This window comes from Periophthalmus magnuspinnatus, chromosome 23, assembly GCF_009829125.3.
Source record: "Periophthalmus magnuspinnatus isolate fPerMag1 chromosome 23, fPerMag1.2.pri, whole genome shotgun sequence".
Classification (NCBI taxonomy): Eukaryota; Metazoa; Chordata; class Actinopteri; order Gobiiformes; family Gobiidae; genus Periophthalmus; species Periophthalmus magnuspinnatus.
Window position 1 is genome coordinate 21,283,597 of NC_047148.1, and position 17,707 is coordinate 21,301,303.

Genomic DNA, 17,707 nt, shown 5'->3' on the forward strand with positions numbered 1-17,707 from the left:
AAATGTTGCTGTGGGAAACATCAGAGAATAAACATGTAACGAGAAGAACAAGACGCCAGAACGACAGATTTGATTTTTCTTGTTTTCAGGGCATCTTTGTAACCTCAAGTATCAGTCAGTGAAAATAAAGAACCCACTGTTAGAGCAGGTGTTTCTCAAGAGAATAAAATGTAAACTGTGCGGTGGTAACGGTAAAATAAGCACTAAATGTTACAATCAACAGCCCTTGATCGAAAGTCTGATATATGCACTCCTCCGTTTGATCCTTCAAGGGGAACACATTATGCAAAATCTGGTTTCTTTGTGGGTGCTTCTCGTGCACAAAAACGCAGATAAAAAGCCATATTATACAGGTGTGAGTGATGTTTATATTGTGATGGGTAAAGCTCAGAGTCTTGTCATGACACAATCCACTATTAAATCCTGTAAGACTTTAAGCCATTCCAAGCGTAATCCACTTAGAATGTAAAGTGTTTAATAATTGCAGGTTTGGCAGCAACTTTCAAGAGTTTGCAAGAGTGGAATATTTTGCAAAGGACAAAATCAGAGTGAATGGAATAGAAAAAGCTATGAAGAGATAATTTAGTGAGAACTCGAGTTGGTAAAAGTTATCGGGATAAGTGGGTAAAGTAATCCCTTTCAGTTGGTTAAAGTCAGACAGGTTGAGAGAACGAGAAGAGCCAGTGTAAAGCAGGTAATTAAAGTCTACCCGGTAACAGTGAGCTAATGAAATAACAGCTCCCTTAGATTTGCTCTAAAATAAACCATCAAAACTACAGCGCACATCTTTAGCATGCCCTGATTTTTTTGCCTTTTTTCCATCTGGTTTTCTGCAAAATCTCACCAAAACACGCCGCCCACACAAGAAGGTTGAAGCTGTTAGAAGATACCATCACTATAATCCACTGCAGTGCATTTAGAGCAACCAAAGCATCACAACGCATTCACTTTCATTATGTTCTACCCGGTCGGCTCATTGGCAGGGACAAAAAAAGTGACTGTGAAATCTCTATTGGCAGTTTTTAAACGTATTGATTATGCCCACCCACAGCAGCCTATAACATTATCAGCTTGTGAGGAAAACATATTGCTTGCATTATGCTTGGGCAGTGTATTTAGACACCAGCAATACAATTTCACATGCCCTGATTAAATATGTGGCATAGTGCGATGATAAACATGTCAACATTTCAAAGCAGGGCCCGTTGAGAAATGGGTGAGGAGGAAGAGGAGGAGGACTTGGGGGTGGGGGAGGTGCTAAGGGTGCTTTTGACCAATCTATTTTTATCTGAATGCCACGAAGACAGCTGCCGAAGCACAGGAGGGGAACTATCTAACACTTTTGATCCTAAAAAAAACAGAACTGCAACAACTCACCGGTCATTGTACGGTTGGGGTTGCCATTTGTCCTGTGGAGTGTGCAAGGACAGGTCTCGATGTGGCCCCGACAGTTCCACTTCTGAGGCTCCACTGCTCCTTGACCGGCCCCTTAACGACTCCAGATAGAATTGGTCAAAGTGACATTGACATAGGCTACTACCTTAAGATTTGAAATGGCATAGACTAACAAAACAGCGATAAAAATACATAATAAAATAAGAGTTTGCCCAAAGTCGTCTCCTATTAAAAACTCTAAAGAATGTAGTGTATATGTTGAGGAACCTAAAAATTAAGACTTGGGTTTATAAAGCTGTCATTTTATTAAAATACAATTATTCTAGGCAACTTTTTCTACATTAACATGAAGAAACATGGCATGAAAAGAACAAGTTTTTTACATTGAATCTTATAAACCAGAATAAAGTATGTGATCCAGACGAATAAGTGGCACATGAATTAAACTGCAAACCAAAATGTTACATGTTCCACTGTAAGTTTCACAAAAAAAACCAACCAAGTTTGTGGAAGGAAAAACATAAGTAACAAGTTTAAAAGTTAGGTTTTTCAAAATTCAAGGAGCCAAATTATAGCAAACAGTGACAGCGCAGCATCTCCCAATGTGTCGTCGTTTCATGAGGTGCATTGAGATTCACTGCTGCACGATCAGCACTTTGGTCAACTGTGGTTTTTAAAATGTGCTATACAAATACATTTGCCTTAACAAAACTTTGTCAATTATAACCAACTATCTCCAGCCACTGAATGTTGAATTTGATCTGCAAATGAGAAAAACACAAAAGGTTTAGAATTAGTCAATTAAAATGTTACATACATTAACAGAAGGCAATTTCCAAGAACTATTTTAATGCTTCAGTGGTAGTAATAAATAAGAGCATTCAAGAATGGCAAAAATTAATATACAGCGTGTCAATAAAGTGGTTATAAAAGTTTTTAATCACACTGGGGTCTGCGTGTTTCTAGACCGTTGGATTGAAGGGATGGACCTGTTCTGTGGCCACCGCGTTCACCAGATTTCACACCTCTGGATTTATTTTTATGGAGCCATGTTAAACGTATCGTGTATTGAACAAAGATACAGGACATTACTGAACTAAAGCAAAAGATACAGATGTGATTGAACCATTGATGAGGCTCTGCTGCAGTGAAACACGGCAAGAAATCCAGCCCTGTCTTGATGTGGTTCATGTGACAAATGGAGCTCATATAGAGGTGTAATAAATGAGGTAAAGACTTTGGAAACCACTGAGTCCAATAGAAAAAGTCTGATTAAGATTTTTTATTTTTATTTTAAAGAGGCACCCTGTATATTTTTTATTAACCTGATGGCAATATTCAGACATAATGCCAGTCTTTTAGAAATGTGTTTGCCTGTAAATCTGTACCTCTCCTACCCCTCAATAAACACGTACAAGGGATGAATCGTATTTAATATATATTTTTAAAAGTCCATGAAGCATAAAGGGTAAAGAGCCCTTATTTGTACACTCCTGCCCTCCTCAGAGTGCACTCTACTGAAAGACCGCCTGAGGAACTGTGCTGCTATGTGACACAAAACACACTCACACAAAAATACTAAGACAAGACAGAAAAATAGAGATGGGAAAGAACGCAGAAAGCTAAGAAAGCTTGAAAAAAACACACTTGCCATTGAGAATCCCTGTTACATATTTTGTGTTTGTGTAATCTCTGTTGTCCAGATATGAGCCACAGTAAAAGAAAGATTCAAATCTGTCAACTGGACCGAAAAATTGTAGGAGTGAAGCCGTTTCGCTGCTCATCCAAGCTGTTTCTTCAGTTCTGGGGAGAGTTCGGGTTCTCCAGTTGACAGATTTGAATTTGTATCTTATTTTGTTATATTTTGTGCTTAAATTAAAACAGAAATAGGACTATGGCAATCAGTGGGAGCAGAGTTGTGCAAGAAAATCTGTGAACACCCAACAAATGAGATGACTAATTACTTATCGACTACTTACTGATTTGAAGATCCAAAAGCGTTTCCAGAAAATCCTACAATATATATATTAAATTAGTAAGCATTAGATGACAAGGTACAACAAGTTCACTTAAAAAAAAAACAATTTCTGTATCTCACCTCCGCTCTGCTGCTGCTGCTGCTGCTGCTGCTGCTGCCCAAAGCCTGAGAAGCTGCTAGGCTGAGTTCCAAAGGTGGACCCTTGCTGGGTTAGACCCCCGAATGAAGGGGCACTCTGATTAGCAAGTGCACCGAATGTGGGGGCGTTGGAAGAGCTGCCAAAGCTGAAAAGGTTATACATTTAAGTCATGTGTCTAATATACATAAATCAATAATAATCACACAATAAAAATGATCACACTGAGGAAGAGGATGTTTCACTTTTCATAAATCTTTTGGTTTATTGGTGAATCATATTAGGATACTTTTCTTCGGTAGACAGCCTTTGTATACGTGTGTCTATGTGAGGGGAATAGAGGATTGAGAAATGGGGTTTTAGCAGTAATCCCTCCAGCAGGACCCACACCCTCTGCATAGAGAGACTGTAAGGGAGAGCAGGCCAGTGTAATCTGCAGGCAGAGTGAGCTCTACCAGATTATCTGAGAATTATCTAGTCCTGCACAGACCTTCATAGATTTTGGCTCATTTCCACAAAGAAGGTGGTTTAACAGGGTGAGACACAGGGTTTAAAATGACAAATTCTGTCTCTTATGACATGATGCAGTGCCATTTGTAACAAACACAACTTGGATTATTCTTTGTCAAAAGTGACAAAATGCATATAAATGATCTTTTACCCAAATCCTCCCATGCTTGAAGCAGCTGTTCCTTCTCCAAACACTTTGCCAGCAGATGACCCCAGAGGGCTGTTGAAAGAGGGAGCCGTCCCAAAAGATGCCCCAGTGCCAAACGCAGGTGAACCGCCAAAAGAAGGAGGACTACCAAACACGGGCGCACTTCCAAAGCCACCTGAAAGAAGACGATCAGAATTTAATGAAAAGATGATATACATACATTTAATATAGTGCACATACATACATATATGTATGAGCACTATATTATACACATGCATATTGTGCACATACATATATACACAAAACATTGCAACTTTCACAAGTAACAGTAGTTTGTCCTAGACTGTTTAGGCTCCTGAGCGAGCGTTAGACATTTGAAAACTTGCCAACAACAGCCCAAAGACGAGTGGACACTGAGATGAAATTACAGACCAAGCATTATGGGCCAGTAAATAATTGATTAAGCCAAAGTAATAAGATTACATTCCCTCTACAATGGCCCAGAAATAGGCCATTAGTATACATAGAACGTATGTATATGTGTGTGTGTGTGTATGTATATATATATATATATATATATATATATATATATATATATATATATATATATATATATATATATATATATATATATATATATATATATATATATATATATATATATAGACACACACACTTTATTTTTCTGAAGTAATACTTTAAGTTAAACAACAATTAATAATTATACGCCTTGATGGAATCTTTTATTGCTGGTATACAGTAGGTGTAAATATTATGTACCAGAAGTGTAGTTCTGTACATCTACACACTAACAGATGCCAGAACAGAGGTAAAGGTCAAATATAGACCAGATACAGAAACCTGAACTCCAAACAAAACTACATAGACTTGGAACTGCTGGACATAACAGTCTCAGCAATTTCTATTCTACTTGAGCAAAGATGTAATGTGTGCCATTGCCCAATGATAAGATGCAAAATATTTTTGGGCCAAAAACAGTAGTTTGTAAGCTACTCCCACATCTATACCTGGTTTTGTTGGGGAAGCGAAGGAGCCGAAGCCTTGTGCTGCCACACTTCCACCTCCTGCAGAAAAAGTCCCAGTAGATTTCTGCTCTCCAAAAGCAGACTGTCCAAAACTAAAGCCCTTGGCTCCACTGTTCCCAAACAGACTGTTGTTCCCTATCATTTGACAGGAAGTATGTTAGTTGTTTAAAATTAAGGTTGAATGGCTAAAGATTGGAGTCAAAGTGCAAGCGGAGTAAGTGAAAGGTACCTGTCTGTGCAGGTTGCCCAAAGGCTACAGTGGAAACTGCAGAACCAAATGGGTTCTTATTGGCGGCATCTTCACTGGGTTTGCCTCCAAGTCCACTGAAGAAGCCTCCACCAGAGGATCCAGTGGTGCTGCCCGTGGAGCCGAACAGGGAACCGCCAGTGGAGGGTTGCTGCTGAGAAAAAAATTTCATTGTTACTAAGACTTGGTCAACATTTCTGCACAGACTAAGAGTCTAAATGTTCATATTATACCTGTCCAAAAACACTGCCAGTGTTAGTTTGTTGGCCAAAAGCCGGTGTGGCATTGGAACCAAACACTGAAAAATAAATAAGTAATATATTAACATTATTTTAATGGAAAAAAACAGTCACAAGACTTAGCTATGTTGTTCTAAAAATGATTGGTGTGTGCACTTATCAAGTCAATGTCAAATCAAATCAGAGTTAAAACAAAAAAAAGTCAGTTTAAACAATCATAATTCAACTAGAGTGACACACTGGCTGCCAATTTCACATCAGTTGCCCAGATAGAAATTTCTATATAGTGAGAAGAATGTAATTATGGGTTGAGAAATTAATGGCGTTGCTCCATTTCCAATCATTCTGTCTCTGTCATTGATTGCCTCCTCATTTTTATTATGCAACATGTTTCAATATAATGTTATAACTTAATGTATATAATATATAAGAATACACCATCTATAATAAATAAAACAAGCAGTAGATTCCTGTAAGTACAACTGACCTGATTGTTGGGCAAAGCTGAACCCTGATGAGGAGGACGTTGTCGTGTTGCTTCCAAATACAGACGCCTGGCCAAACCCTGAGCTCTGACCAAACACTGGAGTGGCTGTGCTCTGTCCAAAAAGCCCGGTCCCTGTGCTGCTAGCAGTGTTAACACTGCTAGAAGTGTTAGCATTGCTAGTTCCAAAGGAGAAGGAGCTCACATTGCTCGCTGTAGAAACTCCAAAAAGACCACCACTTGTACTTGTGTTTGGACTTGCACCAAATGAAGTTTGGCCAAATGAAAAGCCACCAGAGGCTCCAGAGCTACTGACAGGTTGACCAAAGCCACTGACCTGGCCAAACACAGGAGCGCCAAATCCTGTGCCAACTCCGGAACCAAATCCAGCCGAAGTGAAAGCCGTGGGCTGTGCCGCGGTTGACGGCACAGCGGCGGCTGAAGAGGTGGGTGTGGCAGCAGGCTGCCCAAACACAGAAACAGGTGCCGTGGTGGTGGCAGTGATTACAGCAGTGGGGGTCGGTGTGGTTGCTGTAGTGGCAACAGTATTGATGACTGGTGCAGCTATCACAGTGGTACTGTCTGTGGTAGCAGGTAGAGGCTGGGTGAATATAGAGCCAGGTGTTTCAGAAGTAATCGTCTGTGAGGGTGTGGTTTGGGCCACAGATATGGGAGCAGGATCTGGAGTGGGAAGTGCCACAGCAGAGGAGGGCTCTGGGGCAGGGCTAGCGGAGGTCTGAAGGGCCTCTGCTGCAGGGGGTGCAGGGCTAGGTGCTGAATTGTCCGGGACAGGAGCAGTGGCTGCAGCCTCCTGGGTTGTTTCTGTTGTTTCGGGTTCAGGCACTGCAGTCTTGGCAGGTTCCAGGTTTGGTGCCTCAGCTGGTTTCTCAGGGGGCTGTGTGGGCTCAGAGACTGGGGCTGGAGCTTTAGGGTCACTTGAAGACTCTGAAGGGGAAGGCTTTGAGAGAAGACTAACAAACGATGTTGGTGAGGGCGCAGATATAGAGCTTGACTGGGCAACAGAGAAAGCCTGTTTTGTGGTGGAATCTGGAGGCTTAAACAGACTGTCCTTGGGTTGCTCAGTTCCAGTAGACTCTTCAATTGTCTTCTGAATGGCCGCCCCAAAATTAAACTGTGCAGCTCCCTTTCCAGTTTCAAGTCCACCCTCACCAAAGCTGAAAGCAGGTTTACTGAGAGTATCTTTAGCTTCACCTTGACCTAAACGAATATCTGTAAAGACACCCAGTGTATCTCCGGTTGTCGTCTTGGGGTGTTGTGGCTCCTTGAGAAGGGCTGATAAGGAGGAAGGCGGTTTGACTGATTCCACTGTGGTGCTTGGAGCCGATGAATTACCAAAAGCAGGAGACGTGGACTTTGGGGTGAGAGAAAACTGCTCCTCAGATGTCGAACCAAAGACAGCTTTGTTACTTCCAAATGAGAATTTACTAGTAGCTTCTTTTGCTGTGAAAAAAGGTTTAAATATATATGAAGGAAGAACCTTAAAAAACATAAAAGATATTAGTAGCAGTTTACCTTGTGAATTTCCAGATCCTTGTGCACCAGATGTAAAACTGAAGGGTGTGGAGCTGTGAAATAACAAAAATGGCACAACTGAGATTGCACTTTATTTCAACTTAACTTTTGGAGGACAACAAATTATTTTTTAATAAACTCTTTCTATATAAAAATGTAATCACTAATAAAAATGTGTCTTCTAGAAAACGACAGCAATTGTGAAAGAAGAAAAACTTTATTTGTAAGTAAACTCACGATGAGGTAAAGGAGAACCCTTTACTGTTGTTTTGTTCTGCTGCAGAAGTAGTTGTAGGCATCCCTGGAAAACAAAAATATTCAGAGACACCAACTAACACACATGCCGCTGTGTTATACAATCTAAATGTCCAGTGTTAACAGTGCTTACCAAAAACAAAACCCGTCTGTGGACTAGCCGCATTGTCAGTAGAAATCTGGGAAACTTGAGACGGTATCTAAGAAAATAACACGTTAAAATTATCACATGTTAAATTATTGGGAAGCCAGAGAACACCATCAAGTTCTATTCTGAAACTGCAAACTGCTTAAACGGCCAGCAGAGGGAAGGAGAGTGATGTTTTGTGTGTGCTGTGATACTAGCAATTTCAATTAATTAGTGCATGAATGAACACAACCTTAAGTTTGTTTATTATGAAGGAAAACTTTCAGTGCAATTCAAATCAATGGCCTCCTACTCAAAAACACACGAGTAATCAGATTACAGTGATACAGTAAGTTATATAATCAACATACTTTAAATACTCACTCGTTTAACTTGATTAGAGGGCACAGCAGTCAAAACCTGCTGAACCACTTGAGCTACTGGATTAGATACTGATGAGCTGAAACAGAGAAGCATCAACATTAAACTAAATGCAACTGTCATGAAGTTGAATGAGTATTTTTTTTTTTTTATACATGACTTAGAAAATAGAATATTTCGTGAAAATAAAAAAGCAGCCGAATACCATTTACCAGTGCATTGACAGCAGTTTGTTTGAAATGTTATTTTCTTTACCTTCGGTTGATTATTTGTGTCATGTGTCATATTTAATTCAATAATTTATCTGTAGACTCTCCCTTTCCAATGTCTTAGAATGAAACTGTTCATCACTTATATTCAAGCACAATAACTAAAATAAAAGGAAAAAGACTTTACCCAATGACAGAAGAAACTGGGACAGGTCCTTTGTCTTTCAGTTCTTGGACATTTACAACCTGAGGAACAGTCTTTAGAGTTGATTCTGTCAATGTTGCACTGCTCGCAGCTAGGGGGAAAAACAGAAACATTCCTCAAAAAATTTTTACTGGCAAAAAGACATAAATAAACAAGGCATATAGTGGTTACAAATGGAATCCTGTCTCCCCCTACTGAGTAACATGCAGAAGTGCAGATACTGCCACCAACACCACAAACAAAAGCAATCTTTACTCCATGTCCATTGGGCAGTAGTTTAATGAAACACTACAGCAAACCCACCTGGCTTTTGAATGGCCATTTGTCTGCGCATCGCTGCAGTCCCTGCAGCCTGCTGGGCAGACATGGGGACAGGAGTCCGCCCCTCTGGGAGATGTTTGACAGTCTTTGTGGCAAGTGCAGTACTTTCAGCACCACTGAGATTTATCTTATTACTTGGGACTAAAAATAGACATAATTAGTGAAGTAATTTATTTTTATTATAAGTGTAAGTGAAATGATGGCATCTTCTGATTAATTACCTGGACTCGGGATAGGGCTTAGTCCAAAGCTCATACCCTGCAAAGACTGAAGCTTGGCTAAAGGAGTAGACTGAATGGCACCAAAGCCTGGCTGAATAGAGGGTGTCCTCACAACTGTGGGGTGTCGGGGAGTTGACAGCGTGGGAGGGATAACAGGTAAAGACGCCTGCTGCAGTTCCTCCTCTTCCTCCTCCTCTTCCTCCAGCTCTAAGTGACGTGGGTTAGGATCCATGTACTGGGACACAGAGGATGTAGAGCTCACATCTTCCAGGTCTTCATAGTATTTTGGTGAAAGGAAGGCCGAGCGTGAAAGATTGGCTGATAATTATAAAGAATGAATAGGCTGGTTATCATTGTTCCCGAGTTCAATTAACAACTTCAGTAAATGTTCTGGACGTTTAACCTGGTGCAGTTGATCGGACAGGTGGCATTTGACCCTTTGAAAGGAAGTTGCGCAGCTGAGATTGTTTCACAGGTGAGATCTTGGCGGCTGTAAAAGATAGTTATAAGCTACTGATATTTTATTTGTACAGATTTTAAATATAATGTATTTAGCTTACACCACTTAATGAATACCTTGGGTTTTAGGTGTGTCTTTTGGGGAGCTTTCCAGTTTAGCTTTTAAAAGTGCATCCCTTAAATTTTCTAGCTCACCATCCATACTGGAACAGAACACATACATAAAGTTGTTATACAGGTAACATTTAGTGACACGTATATGCTTATTATGCATTTAACAGAATAATTTTGACTAAAATCATAACCAATACTCACCTAGATGTAGTAGCTGACGTGCTGCTTGTTATAGATTGTGACTTATTATAGAGATGCAGTGAAGTCAGTTGTTTAACTAACTGATCCAGTCTGTTCTTCTGCTGGTTTATAATGTACTGATTGTTAGATAATGTGGTGAAAAGGCTTTCACGTCCTGGTACAACCATATGCCTGGAAAAAAAAAAAAATATATATATGTTTTTATTAACCAAATATGTGGGCTAAAGGGTTGTATTTATGACCTACTAGAACAAATGCAACAGATGGCGTCTGGTCCAGATCATTATTTCTTATGTAAGATTAATGAATTTGCACAAGATCCCTGGGAAATAAAGAATAAACTTTACTTACTTTTGCTTTTTCTTCTTTTCCAAATGTTTCTCCCATTCAACATCCAAGACATCGTTGACATCTTCCACAGCAAACATGACATAATTATACAACCGACGGATTTCCTTGTTGAGATGAAAACAAAATCAATTAGAGCAGTTAAAATTAATTTTAAAATAACTTTGCGTGTTATGTGCCTCCCACTGTCTCTAACCTTCAGTTGTTCATCACTGCGTGGATCTAGAGGTCTCTTGTACAGAAGATGTCTGTAATTTCGGTCTTTGCTCAGTTCACTCTGTGCTTTGGCCTCCTCAGCTCCAGCAAATCCTTCCAGTAGTGTAGTCTTCAGCATGCCGTTATCACCATGCAGTGACTGAAGGAAACACAGTGTCATTGGGAAATAGGACTGCTAATTTTGAGCACATTTGGGAGGAAAGTGGGAAGCTCTTTGCAAACATGAAAACAATGCAATCATTATGAAAATTTGTCTTACTTCGGTGGATTCTTTTATCTCCAGAGTAAAAACGTGCATGTTCTCAGACTCCTTCCTCAGTTCCTTCATCTCTTCATTGGTGCCAACCTTAAAGTCTCCTTTTGCACTTCTTGCTTTAAGGTCATCAAGTTCTTTTTGAAAGTGCGCAATCTTAAGAAAAATATATATCAAGTCCATAGTGTAATTACAATTGATTAAGAAGATTGTACTGTAATGTTAGAATATGTGAGCACATTCACCTCCTCAAAAATGCCAGCCATGATGGGATCAGAGTCTTTCTTTTGCTGTAGTTGCTTTTCCAAGGATTTTACACTAACTGGACCCTGTAATGGTATGTTGTGTTAATGATAACAGTTAAATAAGTTGGCCGTAGTTAGCCTCACAGACTGTTAATGTAGTTTTTAAAGTTGCACAACATAACTACACAGTGTTGACTTTAATCATGCACAGTGTTAAGACAGAACTGGACAGGAAGTAGTGACACTGAGTGTTTGTTTTTTTTTTGCTTAGTAGCGCTAAAATTAATACATATTAAAAGATAAGACAGCGGACAGTGACTCGAGGGTGTTTTTGACAGCATGTTAAAGAATAAACAAACAAATGCTCAACACTGCTACAATGCTAACACTTTTGCTAAATTTGAGGCATACAAATATTAAAATAAGACAGAAATAATCTACATATAAAAACAACTGAGAAGTCTTCACATTAATACATTTTTATTTTAATGAGTTGTTTATTTTTTTATTTTATGCTTTTTTTAAAGTTAGCATTTGGTTTGAGACAGTGAGCTAGCTAGTCTGCTCCTAGCTAGTGTGTGCACAGAGCCTATTGCCTCTTTAATAAAATATACTGATACATATTTTTAGATTAAATATCCCAGTCAAAAAGTACCAACCCATATACATGTTAATGCATTAAAATTAGCTCTGAATTATAGTAAAGGTTTCTCATTTGTATTTATAAACAGCACATTTACTACAAGCTAATGTGCCAAACCTCAATAACCCTAATTACATATGTATGAAACATGTTGAACGTTTGTTCATACAAAGGTCACCAACTTAATTAACTGACCAGTACTCTGTTTAGTGTGACGCCACTCAGTTACACTTGTAGGTTATGTAATAATAACCTACAAATGTTAACACAATTTAATGTGAAAGTGAACTATGAACCAAAGTGAAGTATTGTAAAGACATTAAAACAAACCTGTGATGTCTGAGCTGGGGGTTGTGCTGTTGGCGTAGGCTTCTGGACAACAGTGGCAGGTGTACTGGTTTGGACTGGCCGCACTGGGGCTATGATATGGTCAAGTTAATATAGAAGTGTAAAGCACTGTTTTACAAACCTAAAAACGTCTGACTTACCCAACACTGCAGGAGGTTTGGGGGCTGGCACTGAAGGGGCCATGAAGTTACTGGAGTTAGAGACAATCGTTTTAGGAGCAGATGATATAAATGAAAATGGCTGTGGGGCTGGATTGGTTGTCTCTAGTGAGGAAGATCTGTCATAAAACAGTGAACTGCATCATTATTGAATACAATCCAAGCATAAAACTGTATCTGAATTAAATTTTACCTTTCATTAAGATTGAGTTTAACAGCAGGCGGTGTAGCAACAGTCTGCGGTGAAGGCGCAGATGTGGTCGCGGCCAAAGGTTTGGTGGAGGGAGTACTAAAAGAGAACGCTGACAGTGCTGAGGGCGTTTCAGAAGGGGGTTTGGAAACAAAGGAAAAGCTTGGGGCCCCTGAACCAAAGGCTGTAGATGCACCAAGTGAGAAAGCTGAGGGAGCAGAAGTGGCACAAGTCGAAGGAACTGAGAATGTGAAGCCTGAAGATGACACAGGAGCGGCAGGTGCAGTGCTGAAGGGTGCAGCAGGGGGCATTGCAGGGGCAGGAGGAGAGGGTGTAACAGAGGCTGTAATTGCTGTTGAGGCAGATGCAATTGATGGAGGAGCCTTCTGAGATATAGCTGCACCTGCAGGAAACACATGGCATTACACTATGTTCAAATACAAATAATGCAAGTCGTGCATTACATGCACACATTACAGTTATTATACACATTTGTTGGTTTTGTTAACTTATGGAAAACTTATTTTTACCTGGTTTAGGCAGCCTTTCCCCGTCCAAGGATAAGGGCGTTGGAGGAGATACCAGTTGCTTCATCCCAGGGTTGAGGTTTAGCAATGAGAATGGGCAGAGTAACCCATGTGTAGAAAGCACCAGCATTACAGGTGCTGGAGGTAAGGTCTTTTCATCAGCTAGAAAATAAGTAAGGACTTGAGTTATTTAACAAAACATTAAAACCATACAAGTTAATAAAACAACAACATAGATGCAACACCAAATGCTGCACCAATTTCACTTGACTAAACTTCAACACATTAATAAACAACAAAGCTGCATGAAATAGTTTGACAAAGTAATTTAAATGTAGTACTGAAGAGAGGGGGGAGTGCTGAAGTGAATATGTGGTTAAGCTCATTGGCATTCGGCAGCAAGATTGTCTGGACTGTGATGTTGAGTCCTTCGATCTTGTGAATTTGAGCAGCAATAAACAATTCTATTCTAGTGTAATGTTAAATGGCAGATGAAGGCTTGATCAGACAAAGTTTGGATGTTTCTGAAAATGAAGGTTCATTTTCTGCTCTTAAGAATGAGAAGAATGATGTGACCAGACAGCAGCAGCAGCTCTACGTGAATGTCTGTCAGACTGGGGCAGTTTAGATAACAGTGGACTAATCACTATTCGTTACACATCACACTTCTACTGCAGTTGACACTGGAGAACAACAAGAACTAGAAGAGACTAGGTTATTTAAATGTCCACATACTCACTGAATACATATATTTTTCTACATTTCTGTTTATTAGGTTATATACTAACATTATATAACCAGCCCTAGATCCATGCCACTGTTGTGGTAGTTAACAGAGACTCCATCTTGCTGTGCAAGGTTAGTTGCAGTGGCTAATGTGAGGAAAGTGAGTGGCATGCTCTTCGGGAAAGGTCTTAATGGACACTTTTATTGATTGAAATGGTTATTAATTAAAATCATAAACCTACATATGCGAATGTCCTGTTGGTTTGTGAAGTCTATTGCCAAGCCAAGAGGAAAGGTATCTTCACTGGTTTCGGTCACTGGAAGTTCTGCCCGACTAGAATCCTCAAGAATCCACAATTCCCAGTTCTAAATACATAAGAAAATTAAATCAAATAATATCAGATGAATATTATTTTAGACCAATATTCAAAAAATATTCCTGAAAGGTGTCCACAACAAAACACCATTTGTAAAGCATAAACTTTGCATAAAGTCTTACAAATTTACACAAGTTACCTTATCGTCTTGCCGAGCGATGGGACAGACTTCAAGAGAAGCTGCTGAAGCTGCAAAAAACAGGTCCCTAAAAGGAACAAAAAGGGATAATTGAAGTTTTTTTTTTATTTACTCTAATAAAATAATGGATTATAATGAATTAAATGCTCACCAGTCCTCTATTTGGCTGAGAAAGTAGTGATGCTGCCTCTCTGTGCAGTTGCCATAAACGGGGTCAGAGAAGTTAAGATATTTTGTCTCCATCTTCTCCTCCTTTTTCTGCAAACATAAAATATTACAACAATAGCTGAGGCTTGCCTCAAAAAAGTAGGTTATTTAAAAGTCCTGTATTATAAACTTGGAGGTCCTCCTGGAAGCTCCAGAGGTGTGCTTTAAAATCCATACATCTAATCAGCTTTAGTACTGTCAACCATTGTTAGATCCAATTCCTTCACCCCATCAATCAGCTGTGCATCAGCAGTTCTTGTGCCCTCAGCTGAGGTCATGTATTATACAAATGTATATAATACATACATAAAATATGGGATATATATACATAAAATATGGGATATATATACATAAAATATGGGATATATATACATAAAATATGGGATATATATACATAAAATATGGGATATATATATATATATATATATATATATATATATATATATATATATATATATATATATATATTATACACATATAAAAATAAATGAATAAATAAATAAAAAGACATACTTACAGGCAACGAAACCACTACAAGATCTGGTGGAGTTTCAGGGGAACCATCTGCAGCAGCGTAAACCACAGCAAACACAAATGTCCTCAACCACAACACGTCCAGAACTACAGGGGAAAAACGCTTTGTTATGACACTGATGATGAACACGAATAGCAATTATAGCACATGTTGGGGAAGCATTTATACCTTTAACAGGGTTGTCAGGGGTGTAGAAGTTTGGACAAGGAATTCGTTTCTTTTCTTCAAGGGTCTTTTCCAAAGAAAAATATTCGAATTACTCATAGGCTCTAATAAACATCAAAATAAAGCATTGTTTGTTAATTTCCTTACTGGTATGTATTGACAGACTGTGGCATCCATTTTTCCCGCAGCAATTTGTTTTCCTTTTGGACTCCAGCAAACTGAAATCAAACCATTTAAGATGAACTTCTGGAACAATCAATCAAAATTAAATCACAGATTAAAAAGGTGCAACTTACTGCTTGTGATGCCTGTGGAATTTGGCAGGCTTCCTTGCACTACAACAGTTTCGCCAACATCCAAAATCATCAGGCTGCCATCAGAAAGGCAAACTGCCAGCATAGATGCTGCAACTGGGTTCCATCTAAGATCCTGCACCAAAATATTTGGTTGCACTGTCGGCTGTAGGACTGCAAATGGCAACTTCTGGGCTCTGTTCTAAAAAAAAAAACAAAAAACAAAAAAGCTTATTTTAATATGATAACTTGTTGCCTCAGAAGAATACCACTGTTAAAATCGAATTTTTGACCATGTCAGACATGACATGACAACAATATAATTCAGTTCAATTATATCTAAAAACAAATGTTTACCGCTAATAGAAAATACCTTGAATTTAAAAGAAAAATGATACTAAATGTAGTAGACAGAAGGCTGGAAAGGGGTCGCTTGAATCCTCTATAAACAACAAAGGGTCAAAGTATTAAGTATTTGTTGAATGTATTTGATTCAAATATACATTTCCATAATCATCATTTAAATGACTTCATATTTATGGGCATTTTGTAAAGAAAAGTAAGGCAAAACTGCCCTGTTCAAAACCGACAATATAGAAGTTATTTATATTATATTTCCCCTATTAGGTTAAGGTCCACCTTACACGACGAGGCTTGGTCAGGACTGTCTTAGCTGGAGGACTGTACCTATGGTGCATGTTTTAGGTTGATGGGAGAAATCAGAGCCTGGAGGAAACACACTTAGACATGAGGAGAACACCTCTAACCAGACGGGCAACCCAGGACGTTCTTGCTGTTAAGTACGAGTGCTAGACACTCAGCCGCTGTGTTGCCATTCTTTTATTTTTCTTGGACATGTATATATTAATTTGAAGACCATATCTTATATTTTTAATTTTCCATATAGCTGCATATTCCATGTGCAGCTGAATCTCAAGGCATTTACTAGATACAAATTAAATTATCTTACAGCTGTATTTATATGTGAACTTTATTTTATAACTCTATTTTTACAAAAGATGTTTGTAAAGTATCTAAAAGTAGTCATACCTTATTAATGAAGGTACGGACATCATAAAATGCCAGAGACAAAACTTCGTCAGAAACTCCACATACTGACAGAGTCACTTCATCGCAGCTAAGGGCTATGTGATGTACGAGAAGTCCCACAGCAATCTCTGCTACTGCAGCAATTCCTTCAACTTTAAGAGGAGAATCAGATTATTAAAAGAGAATGACACAAGAAGAAAGATCAATACAAACTTACTTATTTCATTGGGCTTGCCATCAGATTTATCAACATCCAGTAGGTCTTGTGTTAGAAAAACTTTTAATGTTGAACCAAACCCCACAAAAGTAAATCCAAACTTGTTTGAAATTGCGAGGAGATTGGATCTGTCTTTTGGCAGTTCCTCAGGTGCCTCAAACACTCGGATTTTCTTCATCTGACGAAACTGAAAATCCTATAAAAAACAAAGCATGAAAATTAACTTGCATGAACTGAACGGACGCACAAATCTCTCAGTTAACAGTTCGCCAGCATGTTTTTCGTCTGTCACAATTAAATAAATCATCTTCGATGGTGAGAATCATGTAAGTGTCACGTTTGTCCAGAATGTTTAGTTTTGGTTTCACCGTTTGTCTACAAATAACAAAAACACAACTTCTAGTAGGTTTGATTCAATATTCTAACTGAACGCAACTAAAGGGCCTAAAGAATCATAAACCGAAACAAAAGGCGTTCAATTGGTAGTCCCATTGAAACATAAACTTATGTTATCTTAACTTTACGAGCTGTGATAGAAAACGTCATGGAGATGACGGTCTCAATGCTAAGCTAAGTCGTCGAAACAACAAAAACGAGCAGAGCTTACTTTCATTTCCCTCTCCGGAGGAGAATCTGTGTCATCGCTCATTTTGAATCAACCGGCTGTTGGCCAAATTGTTAAAAATAATTATTATGGTGTTATAAAAAACCCCTCACATTCATCTCTTAAAAAAACCCAATGCGCGCTCTGCTGCGTCGCCGCTCAATGGCGTCACAATGTCACTGTGTACGTCATCAATCTGAGACAAAAACTAAAATGTTATTACTGTATTGTTTTTTAATAAACAATGTGCAGCTTTA

The 17,707-nt window shown here is 38.8% G+C and overlaps 1 protein-coding gene across 2 annotated transcripts; it reads right to left on the reverse strand.

Moving 5' to 3' along the window:
* Nucleotides 1-1,678: 1,678 nt before the first annotated feature.
* Nucleotides 1,679-17,631, reverse strand: nup214 (nucleoporin 214). Of its 2 annotated transcripts, none has more exons than XM_033989190.2 (36): nt 17,454-17,631; nt 16,847-17,042; nt 16,630-16,781; nt 15,583-15,781; nt 15,434-15,504; nt 15,290-15,353; nt 15,104-15,207; nt 14,531-14,637; nt 14,380-14,446; nt 14,106-14,229; nt 13,141-13,299; nt 12,614-13,013; nt 12,403-12,539; nt 12,245-12,333; nt 11,272-11,355; nt 11,033-11,182; nt 10,754-10,912; nt 10,561-10,664; nt 10,210-10,380; nt 10,012-10,097; nt 9,839-9,925; nt 9,436-9,753; nt 9,197-9,355; nt 8,876-8,984; nt 8,483-8,558; nt 8,105-8,171; nt 7,954-8,017; nt 7,717-7,769; nt 6,187-7,644; nt 5,694-5,758; nt 5,443-5,611; nt 5,196-5,348; nt 4,171-4,342; nt 3,494-3,657; nt 3,375-3,408; nt 1,679-2,156 (listed from the first exon to the last, which is right to left on the reverse strand). In XM_033989190.2, the coding sequence occupies exons 1-36, from the start codon at nt 17,493-17,495 to the stop codon at nt 2,126-2,128; spliced, it is 5,844 nt and encodes a 1,947-aa protein (XP_033845081.1). In that variant the 5' UTR covers nt 17,496-17,631; the 3' UTR covers nt 1,679-2,125. The 2 variants fall into 2 exon arrangements, with proteins under 2 accessions (XP_033845081.1, XP_033845080.1); XM_033989189.2 differs by having other exon boundaries at nt 5,443-5,614.
* Between the last annotated feature and the right edge of the window lie 76 nt (nt 17,632-17,707).

Coding starts and splice junctions, on each gene's coding strand:
- nup214 (XM_033989189.2), bottom strand. CDS start 17,495: ATGAGCGATGACACAGATTCTCCTCCGGAGAGGGAAATGAAA. Junction 12,334..12,402: donor CAAACCTCCTGCAGTGTTGG/GTAAGTCAGACG, acceptor ACCATATCATAG/CCCCAGTGCGGCCAGTCCAA. Junction 10,381..10,560: donor GAAAAGAAGAAAAAGCAAAA/GTAAGTAAAGTT, acceptor TTTTTTTTCCAG/GCATATGGTTGTACCAGGAC.